General features: G+C 35.0%; 1 protein-coding gene across 2 annotated transcripts; it reads left to right on the plus strand.

The window, feature by feature from the left end:
* Window positions 1–1,740: 1,740 nt before the first annotated feature.
* On the plus strand, window positions 1,741–14,296 carry KBTBD8 (kelch repeat and BTB domain containing 8). Of its 2 annotated transcripts, XM_028518300.2 has the most exons (4): window positions 1,741–1,968; window positions 2,569–2,779; window positions 6,307–7,421; window positions 10,971–14,296. In XM_028518300.2, the coding sequence occupies exons 1-4, from the start codon at window positions 1,953–1,955 to the stop codon at window positions 11,432–11,434; spliced, it is 1,806 nt and encodes a 601-aa protein (XP_028374101.1). In that variant the 5' UTR covers window positions 1,741–1,952; the 3' UTR covers window positions 11,435–14,296. The 2 variants fall into 2 exon arrangements, with proteins under 2 accessions (XP_028374101.1, XP_035886894.1); XM_036031001.1 differs by lacking the exon at window positions 2,569–2,779 and having other exon boundaries at window positions 1,883–1,968.
* The last annotated feature ends 296 nt before the right edge of the window (window positions 14,297–14,592 follow it).

Consider the following 14,592-nt stretch of genomic DNA (forward strand, 5'->3'; position numbering starts at 1 on the left):
GTTTCTTAGGCTGAGATAGGTGGCTACAACAAAAACACAATACAAATAAGAAAATTTCTATTTTAATGGGTTTGAACGGTTGCCAGATGAAATACAGAACACTCAATTAAATTTGAATTTCAGACAATTAATAGTTTAAGTGTATCCCAAATATTGCATGTTTTGTATTTTTATTTGCTAAATCTGGCAATCCTAAGGATCGATGCCATTTTTTTCTTAATACCATCAACATTGTTAGTGAAATCCCACTATTCCCCTAAATTCAAAAGTAACTCATAAAAAAAGGAATTTAAATTTATGAGTAACAAAAGTTAAATCAGATTATCAATTTCATCCATGCAGAATTGCACAGACAGGGTATTGATTAAGAGGAGTTATAAGTGCTTATCAACATCCATACATCTCAGTCCCAGGAAACATCAATTCTTGTTAACTCACGTGGAATTATAGTACTTTGAGCTGTAAAATTTTCAGCAGATCTGAAGGGACAGAATTAGATTGTTTTTCATCATTTTCTCTCTTTCTTTACGACAACTTAAATTCCAAGATCCTTTATCAAGAAGTTCAACTGTTTAATCTTTTCTGTGTTACAAAAAAATGCAAGCATGGGCTAACTTTATCTCTACTAGAAATTTCTTCCCAGTTCACTGATAATACTCCCTTACATTTCAAAGGTTTAGAAACAGCATTTCCAATGTTAGCTCATCTGTGCCTGACATTTATTTTTAAAATATTAAGTATCTATAATGTAACAGGCACCCTGTTAGATAATAGAAACACAAAGCAATGCAATAAAATATTTCAACAGTAAAATTTCTACTTTCTTTCAAAAGGCTTGCAGCCTACAGGGCAGAAAGAACAGAAATTATTCGTATGTTACAAGTGAAGAAATCAAGTACTCAAGAATTAAAGGGTCCTATCTAAGGCCCCATCTTCAGTAATCATCTCTGGCTCAGTCTCAAGGCAGTCTCCAATATTTCTTCACAGGAAATCGCAGACTATTTGGTATCTCAGCTCCTTCATAGCTAAGGGAGGGAACTCTTTGACGTCCACGTGTCTTAGAATGGAACAGGCATTTTGAAGTGTGTAAGGAAAGCAAGGCGTGAGTGGGAATTAGGATCCCAAGCTGCCATTGTAACCAGACCAAGTTAATGGGAGGAAATTCAGTACTCTGCCAAGGCGATGCTGATTCAATTGGGTGTCACAGGTGACTCATCAGAGATGGGTTTCTCCTAGACCTCCTGATATTTTTCTTCAGGGTGGGGTGTCAGATTTCCGTCGCATTTTTGGACAACAGCCTTCTTGTCCATTTCCAAATTTCTCTGGTTTCATATCAGAAGCTAGTCATTGGCAGAAAGTTTAAGGACTGAAGAACAAGATTTTATTTTTTAAATTATTTTATTGTTGTCCGAGTACAGTTGTCTGCATTTACACTCCACCACTCGCCTCCACGCCAGCCATCCCCGCCTCCCTCCCCCGCTGAAGAACAAGATTTAAAAAAAAAAAAAAAAAAAAAAAAAAAGAATGAGCCGGGGCCTGAGAAAGGTCTACCATGGGATAATTTTCCCTTCGAGAGCTTCCCCAACCCCAGGCCCTTTGCATGACAGCTCTCTTCAGCTACAAGGCTACCACCCTGGGCAGGTACCGAGTACCCCACTGACATATGCAGGCGATCACCCCGCTCTCTTCGCTAGAACCAGCCAATAGGAATCCCCGGCTTTGGCCTCCACCCGACGCAGACCACGCGGGAGCGGGGACAATAAAACTACATTTCCCGATGTGCCTTGCATACACTCTGACCAAGCAACGCTCGGAATTCGGAGGATGGAGGTGGAGCCACACTCATAGGCCATCCCATTGGCTAGGAGAAGCTTAGAAGAGCCGGAACCTGTGATAGAGGGAAGCGAAATGACATTTCCTCCTTAAATAGCTGGAGCCCGGCCCTTGGAGAAATGGCCGCGTCGGCAGGTGGGTTGTATCGTAGCTAGGGAGGTTCGTTGCGGGGGAGGTGGGCCGGGGGCCAGGCTCTTTCTGCGAGCCGTGGTGGTGACGATGAGGAGCCGGAGAGAAAGATGGAGAGGTGAAGAGGGATGAGGGGAGGGAGGATGAACGGCGTGGAGGGCGGTGGGCGGTCCGGCTGGACCAGAATTAGAATAAGGGAAGCCGGGTGCCCGCCGCCTTTCCGACCTTTCGGGAGGCGGTTGAATGAGTACCAGCGGCCGTCATCCCACGCGCGTTCCTTGTGAGGCTCCCGCTCTCGGCTCTCCGTTGGGACGTTCAGGCTGTCGGTGGAGTCCCCACAGACACTTCACCTTGTCTGTCCACACGGACCCTGGGCGAGCACGGGCTTCGGGCTCGCCGGGCTCCGGAGGAGTAGGCTGGTATTTGAACTTGCATTGCAGCTCGCGCTTTCCCACATCCTCCCTTGCGGTGTCATTTGGTGGTGTATATATGAGTATTTTTGTAGTGGGAAAAAAACAAGCCAAGCAAACAAAAACAAAACAAAAAACCCGCAACGCCGAAACTGGCTCCGAACTTCTTGTAGTTGTACAATTTTTCTCCTCCTAGATTTAAATAAGTCTTCCCCAACTCCGAATGGGATTCCATCTTCAGACACAACCAGCGATGCCATGGACCCCTTCCATGCTTGCAGTATTCTTAAGCAACTCAAAACAATGTACGATGAAGGACAGTTGACAGACATTGTAGTGGAAGTGGATCACGGGAAAACATTTTCCTGTCATAGAAACGTTCTTGCTGCAATCAGCCCTTACTTCAGGTATGATGATGGTAGAGACTTCTGTCGATACCCGCACCGAGTTCCCTTTCCCCCCTCACCATCGGCCATTTGATTACAATACTGACGTGCTACAATGAAATAAAACCAATGAGTTTGTTTTGTGAAAATAGGTAACAGGTGGTACATTTTTTTCTTGTTTTGACTTGTCGGATTCTCCTAGAATTCAGGTGGTTGTTTTTTTTAAGTTAGTAAATATGTTTCTGTTTGTTTGTTTCAGATAAATGCCCAGAAAATCTAGAATTTTGCTGCCCAATATGGCAGCCACTGGCCATGTGTGGCATTGAAACTTTATTTAAAATTAAACAAAATTCAAAATTCAGTTTTTTAGACACAATAACCACATTTAAAGTGCTCAGTAGCCACCTGTAGGTAGCAGCTGCCACGTTGCACAGCCCAGATACAGAACATTTCCATCACTGAAAATTTTATTGGACGGTGCTGGTCTAGAATTTGTCCCAGAAATTTATCCATGATGCATATTTTTTTAATGCATGTAGCTCTTTTGCAGGTTAAAACAAAACAAATAACTGCTAATAGATTGTTTTAATGCCATGGAGATAAAAGCAGTGAAATAAAAACAAATGAAATATAGTTTTCTATGTATTTTATGCCCCAGACTGGTGATTTTTTTCCAAGATTTCCCAAAGCATTTTTAAGCTAAGTTTTCATTTCATTTATATTCATCTTTTATTCTCACAAAACTTTGAAAAGTGAAATTTTAAAACTTGAGTCTAAAATATAAGTTCACACTCTTAAGAAAAGATCAGTGATAAAGGCAGCTTCCTGCTTGAGTTTAAGTTCTCATTTTTTTCAAGTGCTAATTGTTTTTAGCCTTTCAATGCCTACTAATGGTGCGTGAAAGACTGGAAATAATTTTCTCAGCCATACTCTTAAGTGCTTTTTTCCTTTTGAAGGTGCTTACCTTTATAGGACATATAGTAGTGTAGTGTTCCAGACAGTAGTTTCTGGTTCCTATTTCTCAGAACACTGAGTTAAATATAGTCGCTTCAGTCTGATGCTTGTGATGTAACTAAATATGAGGGTAGGTCATTGGACTATTAAGTAGTAACCATTATGAAGCAGTGAACTGGAAAGGAAAAAGAAGAAACTCATATAGTACAGAAAAGATACGCAGTTTGGCCTAGTAATAGAAACTGCTCATGAGATTCACTTATCCAGACTGTCCATTAGATATGGTTAGGTCATTTATGTGCTTAAATGCATGTCATAATTAACCGCTTATCAAGTTCTGGGGTAACTTTACTTTGCGTATATTGCTTTATGTACTCTTTACAATTCTATCTCTGCACAGTTGTTATTTCCATTCTACATGTGAAAAAAAACTGAGACTTGGGGAAATTAAAGTGGTCTGTGTAAATCTTCTAACTAGTGAGTGGTTGAAGTTGGATTTGATTCCAGAGCCAGGCTTCTTAGTCACTTTTTGACTTTTAAGGAACAGGAGTGTGGGTCCTCTTCAAAACTGCGTTTTAGAAGTTTTTATTATATGAAGTTTGAATTGTTAAAAAAAAACATTGAAACTTCAAAGTGAAAATGTATCTTCTTATTGAAATGTTACCATTAAATGTCATAATTAAAGTTAGTTTTGAAGACCTAATCAAATCATTTTAAAAGAAGTATAATAGATTTTCTTAATTTCTAAGAAATTAAATATGTGAATTTAGATGAAGATATTTGGCTAGAAAACTTAATGATTGTTTTTATCTCTTGCTTGTGGTTTTCATACAGAAGCTTCTTGGCACAGTACTTCTCTTTATGTGAGATCTAGAAAGTTGTACTTAATATTTTCTAAGTCTTGTATTACTGGTGGAAGAATCTGATAGCGTGGAATCTGGCATAGCAGTTTCATGACCCCAGTGACTTGTCAGAATTAAATTCTGTATTGTTATGTTACAAACGTTTTGCTGATCAGAGTTTTGTGTGAGGACATTATCCCACTTTATATAGAATTTACATAAAGAACCTATTAGAACAGAGAAGAACTCATCAGATGTCATATTGCTCTTGTGTGTGGGACCAACCTATTCAGGTCACTAGTAGTTCCCTTGATAAAGGGATATGTAGCAATATTCTCCTTTGGGAGTTAATCTATGCCTAATGAAGGGCTTTATTTTTCTTTTTAATTGGTAACTGTTTCATTGAGTTTTTCAGCACCTGAATTGAAAACCAGCTCATACATTGGAACATCTAGTTTTTAGTCATCAAAAAAAAGCCCTGTGTGATATTAAATTTAAAATTTGCATTGTGGAAGTAAAAATAGGACTCAAAGATGGTTAACCTAGGCAGTCAGCTGGGTCCTTGTGATACCTTGTGTATCTCCAGTATTTCTCAGAATTTTAAAATAATTTAATGGAGATTTAAAAAGTAACTGGAAATCTTCCTATTTAAGGATATTTTTCATAGCATAACACTTAAAATAGGAGGGGTCTGGATAGTTAACTTTATTACCAGTGTTAGGCCAATTTCTTCAATAGACATCTAGTAAGCATTCTAGGGCACACAGCCCCTTTCTGGCAAGGCTTTTAAAAGACATTTTGATTTGGTTTTTATGTTTTAATTTTGAAAATGCAAATAATGTTTGTAAATAACAAATACTTAAATAAAGAGCCAGGCTTCTGGCTACTTAATGTTTTGGCCAAGAAAGGCCCATAAATGGACGGATATTTTAATTTTTTTAAAAAAGCTTGATCTTAAAGGAAATAGTTTGGGATTTAAAACCATTATCTTCGAATAATCAGTTAATTCATAAATTATATTTAGAAATAAGCATTATAATCAGCCATCCATAATCTTTATTCATATACAGATATAATAGGTAAAATATGATAGCCTGGAGAATATTCAGCATATTTCTTTAAACAAAGATTTTCAAAATGTCCAAGGATAAGTAAAGTGATGTTCTTTATAATCCTTATAATGAATAAGGGATTATTCATAAGATGGTTTTAAATATGAGTAGTTAGAGAATAAGAATTTGCGAAGAACATTTTGTTTTTCTAAGGTGAAAAATTTAAAGATATATTTTGGGCAGGAGTTGCTTTGTGTATTTCCATTGGGACATGAAAAGTTTTATTAGTCTCTATATGCTAATGTATCACATTAGCACTCTATAGGTATTCTAAACTTTTTGACTGGCTTGGTGATTTAAGGCAACTTAAATCACCAGAAGCCTGGATAGGGTCTCCAAGGAAGATAAGGTGTTCTGGAATATTCCATGCCACCTTTTGGTATTCTTTAATTAGGTATTCTTCCCTTTCTTCAGAGTTGGCACAAAGTAGATGGTCCTGATAATGAGGTTTTTGAAATTAGATTAAATCCTTCTGCTAGATGAGCAACTTTTGTCCCCATTCAGAATATTGGGAGACACATTAGGAAATATTTTTCAGTTTCAAACATTATTTTTGTGGTAAATATTTTATAGTTTTTAAATTTGCCACCATAATTTTTATTTATAGGATGCATAATATTAAGTACTCTTTCCTTTGTAGATCCATGTTCACTAGTGGCCTTACAGAAAGTTCTCAAAAAGAAGTTCGAATAGTTGGTGTTGAAGCTGAATCAATGGATTTAGTGTTGAAGTATGCCTACACCTCCAGAGTTGTTCTGACAGAGGCCAATGTTCAAGCCTTGTTTACTGCAGCTAGCATCTTCCAGATTCCTTCCATCCAAGACCAATGTGCTAAGTATATGATCAGTCATTTGGACCCACAAAATTCTATTGGGGTCTTCATCTTTGCTGATCATTATGGTCATCAGGAACTCCGAGATCGATCAAAAGAATACATTCGTAAAAAGTTTCTGTGTGTCACCAAAGAACAAGAGTTTCTCCAGTTGACAAAAGACCAGCTGATAAGCATACTAGACAGTGATGATTTAAATGTAGACCGAGAAGAGCATGTTTATGAAAGCATTGTAAGGTGGTTTGAACATGAACAGAATGAAAGAGAAGTGCACCTTCCGGAAATTTTTGCCAAATGCATACGTTTTCCTCTGATGGAAGATACCTTTATAGAGAAAATTCCACCTCAGTTTGCACAGGCTATAGCAGAAAGCTGTGTAGAGAAGGGACCATCTAATACTAATGGCTGTACACAGAGACTTGGAATGACTGCATCCGAAATGATCATATGTTTTGATGCTGCCCACAAACACTCAGGAAAGAAGCAAACAGTGCCTTGTCTAGATATAGTTACAGGAAGAGTATTTAAATTATGCAAACCGCCAAATGATCTAAGAGAAGTTGGGATTCTTATATCACCAGATAATGACATTTACATTGCAGGAGGATACAGGCCAAGCAGCAGTGAGGTTTCCATCGACCATAAGGCAGAAAATGATTTCTGGATGTATGACCATTCCACCAATAGGTGGCTATCCAAACCATCCTTGCTTCGTGCCAGAATAGGCTGCAAACTGGTGTATTGCTGTGGTAAGATGTATGCAATTGGAGGGCGCGTTTATGAAGGTGATGGGAGAAACTCACTGAAATCTGTGGAGTGCTATGATAGCAGAGAAAATTGTTGGACTACTGTTTGTGCAATGCCTGTTGCAATGGAGTTTCATAATGCTGTGGAGTACAAAGAGAAGATCTATGTTTTACAGGGTAGGTGCCTGAGTGATTCAGTTTGTCCTGAAATACTAAGAGGTCAAATTGTGTTTCAGTTATACTAAAACAGGTGTATGTTCCTATTAATTGAGGAATACCTAGGGCTTTCTTATCATAAACTTTAGTGGAATAGTCTGTTCTTTAAAGGACCTATAAAGAAAATAAACTTTTAAATCTAAAAAGGCAGCCCTGACAGGTGTGGTTCAGTTGGTTGGGCATTCTCCCAAAAGCAAAAGGTTGCCAGTTTGATTCCTGGTCAGGGATGCTCCCCAGCCCCCAGTTAGGCATGTGCAGAGCAACTGATTGATGTTTCTCTCTCATTCTCCCTGCCTTCCGCTCTCTAAAAATAAATAAATACAAAATTTAAAAGAATTTTAAAAGGCAGATATTTTTAAGTTATTAAAATAATCCTGTAAGTTTTTATGTTCTTTCTGCTTTGAAATGTGGAATAAGTATTTCTGAAAGCATTTTTTAATAAGTAATAGTTTAGTATTTTTGGAGTATTTTAGAGTTGTTTTTAAGACTTTAAACAAGAAAGCAAGTTGATGCATGACTTTTCTTTTATTCTTCAATAACATAATCAAGAGATGTTATAGCAAGTCCTTCTTTTAGAGATTAGTTTAAGAGAAAAAAGAAGGCATTAACTAAACTCATACTAATCAATTACTCAGGAATTTTGTATAAGCTTTATGGTTGCAAACATTACAAAACTTAATTATGGAGAATTTGAAGTGACAGCCTTCTGATTTTAATTTCACTGCAGCCTTCTGTAATGCATTGTTTTCAATTTTTTTTTACTGGAAAATTTTTGAGATGTCACTTTTTTTCATACTTTTACCAGTATACATAAGAAATATTTAACATACTTAGCTTTTTAAAAGAGTTAAAATGATGCAGAAGTAGAAAAAGTGACTGTATGAAAATAAGACATTTGTTCCAAGGTTCAGATTTGAGATAACTAATGTCTTCCTTGTGTTTAGTTTTTACACATTTTAGTTGTTTAAATGTTGAATGTAATGTTGATAATACCAACATCCTTATTTCTCTTTTGTTTATTAATTGCTTATGTATAAATATTATCCTCAGCTATTATTATTGGGTTGGCCAAAAATCCATTATGTTTTTTCCCAACAATGGCTCTGGTAGTACTTAGTTGTCTTTAACTTCATTAGAAATAATTTTGTTAGATTGTATTGTGACAGCTGTTATATCAGTGTGCATTTAAAAAAAAACATAAAAATTAGTAAATTTTTTTGCATCCATTTTAATATTGAAGATGGAAGAAATGATACAACATTTTAGCATACTTTTAGCACACTTTTTTATTTAAAGAAAGGTAAAAATGCAACTGAAATACAATAAAAGATTTGTGCAGTGTATGGAGAAGGTGCTGTGACTGAATCAATGTGTCAAAAGTGGTTTCTGAAGTTTCTCGCTACCAATGACACTTTGGCCAAAAAATTCTTTGCTTGGGGCAGTCTTATGCATTGGAAGATGTTGAGCAGCATGGCTGGCCTCTACCCACTAGCGATCAATAGCGAGAGATAGCCAACATACTCAAAATACCCAAATCAATAAAGTTATTGCTGAAAATGAAAAAAGTGTCTTATTTTATGGAAAAAAAAACATTATGACTTTTTGGTCAACCCAGTATAATAAAGCAAGAGAAAAGGGGCAACTTCTGTGTTGAGATACATATAAAGGTTTAGTTCTTATTGTTTCCTTTAAATTAGGTTCTTTGCTCTAATTATTTGACTTAAAATTTCATAGAAAAGCCTGAGCCCATATGTTTAAAGTTCAGTAAAAGTTAATTTTCCAGGAGTAGTACTCTCTAGTGCCTTGTTTGAGTTGAATAGAAAAATAGGCATGATTTAGTTTTGTTGATCTTGCAGAAAAATGTTATGTAAGAATGGATGTAAAATCTATTGAGTGTGGTTAGATAAGTTAAATCATCCAATATGATTTACTGGTCTTACTGACTGACCAGTTGGTTGATTGGCATAGAATATATTGTAAGACACTCATTTGGAAGGTAAAGGTTGTATATTAATGTAAATTCAAAAACAAAGTAGCATTGAATTAATAGAATTTCAAGGCTGGAATGAACCAAATGAACCTTGTTTAATCCAAGGTTGTATTTTATATAAGAGAAATTTGACGCTCTGAAGGTTTTCTTAATTACCTATCGTTGCTTGTAGTTTTATTTTTAAATTTTATTTTATTTTATTGATTTTTAGAAAGAAGGGGGAAGGGGGAGAGACAGAGAAAAATAACGATTTTTATTGCATTCATTGGCTAATTCTTGTATGTGTTCTAACATCTATTGAATCTGCAGCCTTACCAACTGATCTACATCCAGCCAGGGCTGACCATCATGGCTTTTAATTTATTAAAGTTATTTTAGATATTTAAAATCAACTTTTTAAATGTATCATCTTTCTTTACATAATAAATTTATAGAGAGGTAGGTAGTACATGTTAGAAAATTTTAATTCCTATCTTCTTCACTAGGAATCCTGTTACAAGTTCATCATTTAAGAGCAGGTGATGTGCAAGCACAAGCTGGGAGTTTAACAAGCTATTTTAAGAAAATTTGAAATTACAGCATCACTATTGAGCTGGCAGTTAAATTTGTAGATAAGAGTAAACCTAGTTCAAAACCGTTTTCAAGGAGAAGCTCATACCTACATAGGTATTGCTAAACTAAACACAGCCTCTTTATGTAAATAAACTTGACATGAATAATCAGAAGCTTACATTGTACTATCTGGCTATTATCATATCATTTAATCTGTTCATAAAGGGTTTAGGTTTTTATATCAAGGATTTTGTAGAAATGTTATAATCAGCCAAACCCTTGTAAACCTTCACTAATTTAATTCTCTTCAACATTTTTATATTGGCAGTCTGACTCAGAACACCCTTTTATTGTTCAAATAGAATTGAAACTGACTCAAAGTCAACTCCATAAACTATGTGTGTGTCTTCTATCATATTTAAGCCATATTTTCCCTCTTGAATATTTATCTTTGCATTATGGAAACACTAAAACACATAAGTGGCACATAGATACAAATCTGAACGATTCTATATACTATCTTCTAATAAGATAATTAGCACATAAATTGATAGTGGCTTATTCATGATGAAGCTATATATGTATTTTGATCTCACTGGCTAACCTTTAGTAATAATGCTTTTTTTAATGGTGGCTTAAAATAAATTTTCTGAAATACATAGTTGGATAGAAGAAATGGAACCAAGTTCTTAACTACTATTCTGCCATCAGGCCAAAGTAACTCCTCACCTCTCCCAATTATGAACACCCCCAATTCAGGGTAACTATAATCTATAATATTATGTTGTGCCATGGAACAAAGAAATTTTAAGCTCTTTTATAATTAATGTATCTCTGCAGATTATAAAATCAGTATTTTAGGAAGTGAAATATTTGGAAGATTATGTTCTTTAGTCTTCAACATAACCAAAAAGACATATAAATGTACCTATTCTTGTTTTTTTTTCCTCTTTCTTCTTTTATTTTAGGAGAATTTTTCCTCTTCTATGAGCCTCAAAAAGACTATTGGGGTTTTTTAACCCCTATGACTGTGCCTAGAATCCAGGGTTTAGCAGCTGTATACAAAGACTCTATCTACTACATAGCTGGAACCTGTGGAAATCATCAGCGCATGTTTACTGTAGAAGCCTATGACATTGAGCTAAATAAATGGACTCGTAAGAAGGACTTTCCATGTGATGAATCTATAAATCCGTACCTTAAACTGGTACTTTTCCAGAATAAACTTCATTTATTTGTTCGAGCCACTCAAGTGACTGTTGAAGAACATGTCTTCAGAACCAGCAGAAAAAATTCCCTTTACCAATATGATGACATCACTGACCAATGGATGAAAGTGTATGAGACCCCAGATCGGCTGTGGGACCTTGGCCGGCATTTTGAATGTGCTGTTGCTAAACTCTACCCTCAGTGTCTTCAGAAAGTACTTTGAGTAACAGGTCTAGTGAACTTACTGACATCTAGTACTTGAGGAAACTTGCAGTGACACAAGAAATGCTGTCAGTATTGAAGAAAGCTGAGAGTTTGTATGTGAAAGTGGGTATTCTTAAAGATTACAATATAGGGAAGGATGTCTTCATCCTTGTGATATTTTCATTTCAGTAAGCAAAAGGTAACAAAGTGCAATTATCAGCATTTTTTCTAGTATAAAAACATCATTTTCATTCTAGAATTTTGTGATAAATAGTCTGAGTTACCAGATGAATTAATAACTATGCAGTCTTATAAGAGCAATTAGGTTATTGGTTAGAAACATCCAAACTAGTTTGATGTGATTTTTTATTTTAAATACGGGTAAAAATCTGAGGCAATATCACTAGGACTTTCTCTGTGACCTCTCCAACACAGAGAAGCACTAACCTAGATTCTTGTTGTACACACACACACACACACACACACACACTATATATATATATATATATATATATATTTATGTACTGTTTTCAAGTGTACTGAGATTTAAATGTGTTTTGTTAGAGTAGATTGAAGGAAAAACAAATCATCTCAGAACTTTCAGTTTGATGGTTTCATCTTTCCTGTATAACTTTAAATTAAGCTAAAGTTTTAAAATAGCTATTTTCTGTTGATAACTTTTTCAAGTGCTAACACTGTTTCATTAAAAAATCCCGACAAGGGCTCAGAATCACAGGTGGCTGGTGCTAGTATAAGTTATAGGTAGGTATAGCTAGGTAGATTTAAATTGTCTGAGCGTTTGCCCACCTTTCGAGTTGGTATATTAATTTTGTGGCCATTGTACTTCACCTGTTGAACTGTTGTGATTGCATAAGATTCTCTATTTACCTGATAGCAAGATATGGCCAGTTATTGGTGTAACTGGACTCAGTCTTAGAATAGTGAGAACATTAAACATAGTTTGCACTAACATGGGCCATTTTGTTGCCTGACTTCCTTTTCCATTCTCTACTTATCTAGTTTGTATTGGTACAGTGAAAGGTAACATATTTCTGTTCTGCACAGAGCATAATGTGAAGTTTTATACCTGCTTTTAAAATTCTGTTTTACAGAAACAAAACTCCTGCAGTGGTTGAATTTCATGGCTTTTAAGTTACATGTGACAATTAAAACCTCATTGTTAAAAATTTTTGCACTTAGTAGTGATAAATATTTTCATGTTGGAAACCTTGTTCTAGCTGAAGATGATCGAGAAGGAAAAGAATGAGTAAATAGAACTCGAGAATTATAGGTACTTAATCATGTTTAATATTAACTGATGAATTTCTAACAATCAATTAGGAATACTCAAAAAATACAAAGCAACTCATTTGTCATATTATTTGTAGATATTTGGATCAGTAACTTAATTTGTATTATGCCTAGAGTAATCAATAAAGGATATAACTATAGGCCAGAGTCTGTCCTTATGTGGAACATTTTGATTTTCTTAAAGAAAATAAATAGGCATATTTTTAATTAGAAACCTGTACAAATTGTGATGTGACACTGTGAAACAATTTTAAAACATTGCCTCTTTGCATCACATACCTCATTTTTCAGAAACTTTCCAAACTGCTTGTCTGAGACCTCTACAGTAGGAAATGTTTTCTGAAGAAGAATCAAAGTAGACAGGACTTACAGAATTAACATTTTAAAATCTAGTCTTCTGAAGCTAGATAATGTGTTTTTTTTTTTCTTCCTGGGTTTTATAGTGTAGCTATAATCTCTTTGTACTTTGTCAACCAATGAACTTTTTTTTCTCCCCAGTTTTTCCTTCTCTTCATCTTCATGCTGTTTGGGGGCTATTTCTGTGAGTTTTTTAAAGCATCTTTACAGTGTTGCATTGCAGAGGGAAGGAAAGCAAGAATAACTAACTTTTGCAAGAGATGTTGATGTAATTTATTTTTGAAAGCTTTGTTGAATATTTTATGATTCCCTGATGCTTTTTGACAATCTTCTGTATTTATTAAAGAATAATGTGTTACTTGAAAGCATAATATAAAATGTTGAGTTAGTAATTTACATGTGCTGTATGACATATAGGAGTACAACAAACATGCTATGGTTAATTCCACAGTAGATTTTTTTCTGTTGATCTGCACAACAGTTGATCCTTTTGCTGTAACAATTTATATTAATGGTGTGATCAAAGTATAGTGTGTTAAAGCCAAGGTTTAGAATTTGCTATGGGTGTAGAATATATATTGAATTTTGTATTAAGAACTATTTGTTTAAATTATATAGCTAGGATACTTTGCCACTTTTAAAATGATTTGTGAAGCCGTAGAAAACTAAGATGAGTAATATGTGTTGATATATATAGATAGATAGATAGTTAAGATACCTTTGCATAGTATGTTGAGAATATAAGTAAAATATATTAAGGGGACCACAGAATTAAAATAAAGGTCGAAAATATGTTGGTCCCTGTTTAAACTTGTTTTTGCTTTTGAAGAATGTATGTAGCACTTTCCTATATATTTTTTAAACATTGAAAACTGGACTTGATATAACTATATTATAGGAAAGTTTTAATTTCATTCTTTAGTTTCCATCTTTGTATTCTGTTATCCTACAAAATTGATGCCTAAGCATCAAGTTCATCTCATTGGTGCATGAGAAAAAGTTGAAGTAATTCACAAGGAATCAGATTCCCTGTGTGAAGCAGTTTAAAATGTCATTCATTGTTCAGTGCTCAGGTATGTAGTAAGTACTGTAGTCCTTTCAGGGCAAATGTGTAGATGTTTTTAAACATTTTGCCATAATTGCACAGTTTTTTTGCTTTTTTACCTGATGGCATTGTTTCTTAATAATAAAACTTTTTCTGATTAAAAATTTCCATTATTGTAAACTGACCTCTGACTAGTGAATTTCCAGATTGAATATTTGGTGAAAATCATGAAATATGTTATGGTAGACTAGAATGAAATTTTAATCTATCAAATATTTGGCTTCTGGTACAAAATGAACTATTTAATACCCCCTCATATAATGGTCTTTAAATTCTAAAGCAAATTCACCTATATCGCTAACTCCTTTGTTCCATTTGTTCTGGCCTAAATTCTTATTATTCTATTCCTCTCTTTCGCACATCCTATCCAAATCCATGAGAAAACCCTATTGCCTCTTCCTTCA

The sequence above is a fragment of the Phyllostomus discolor genome, chromosome 7 (genome assembly GCF_004126475.2).
Source record: "Phyllostomus discolor isolate MPI-MPIP mPhyDis1 chromosome 7, mPhyDis1.pri.v3, whole genome shotgun sequence".
NCBI lineage: Eukaryota > Metazoa > Chordata > Mammalia > Chiroptera > Phyllostomidae > Phyllostomus > Phyllostomus discolor.

Coding starts and splice junctions, on each gene's coding strand:
- KBTBD8 (XM_028518300.2), top strand. Junction 2,780..6,306: donor GCAATCAGCCCTTACTTCAG/GTATGATGATGG, acceptor TTTCCTTTGTAG/ATCCATGTTCACTAGTGGCC. Junction 7,422..10,970: donor GAAGATCTATGTTTTACAGG/GTAGGTGCCTGA, acceptor CTTTTATTTTAG/GAGAATTTTTCCTCTTCTAT.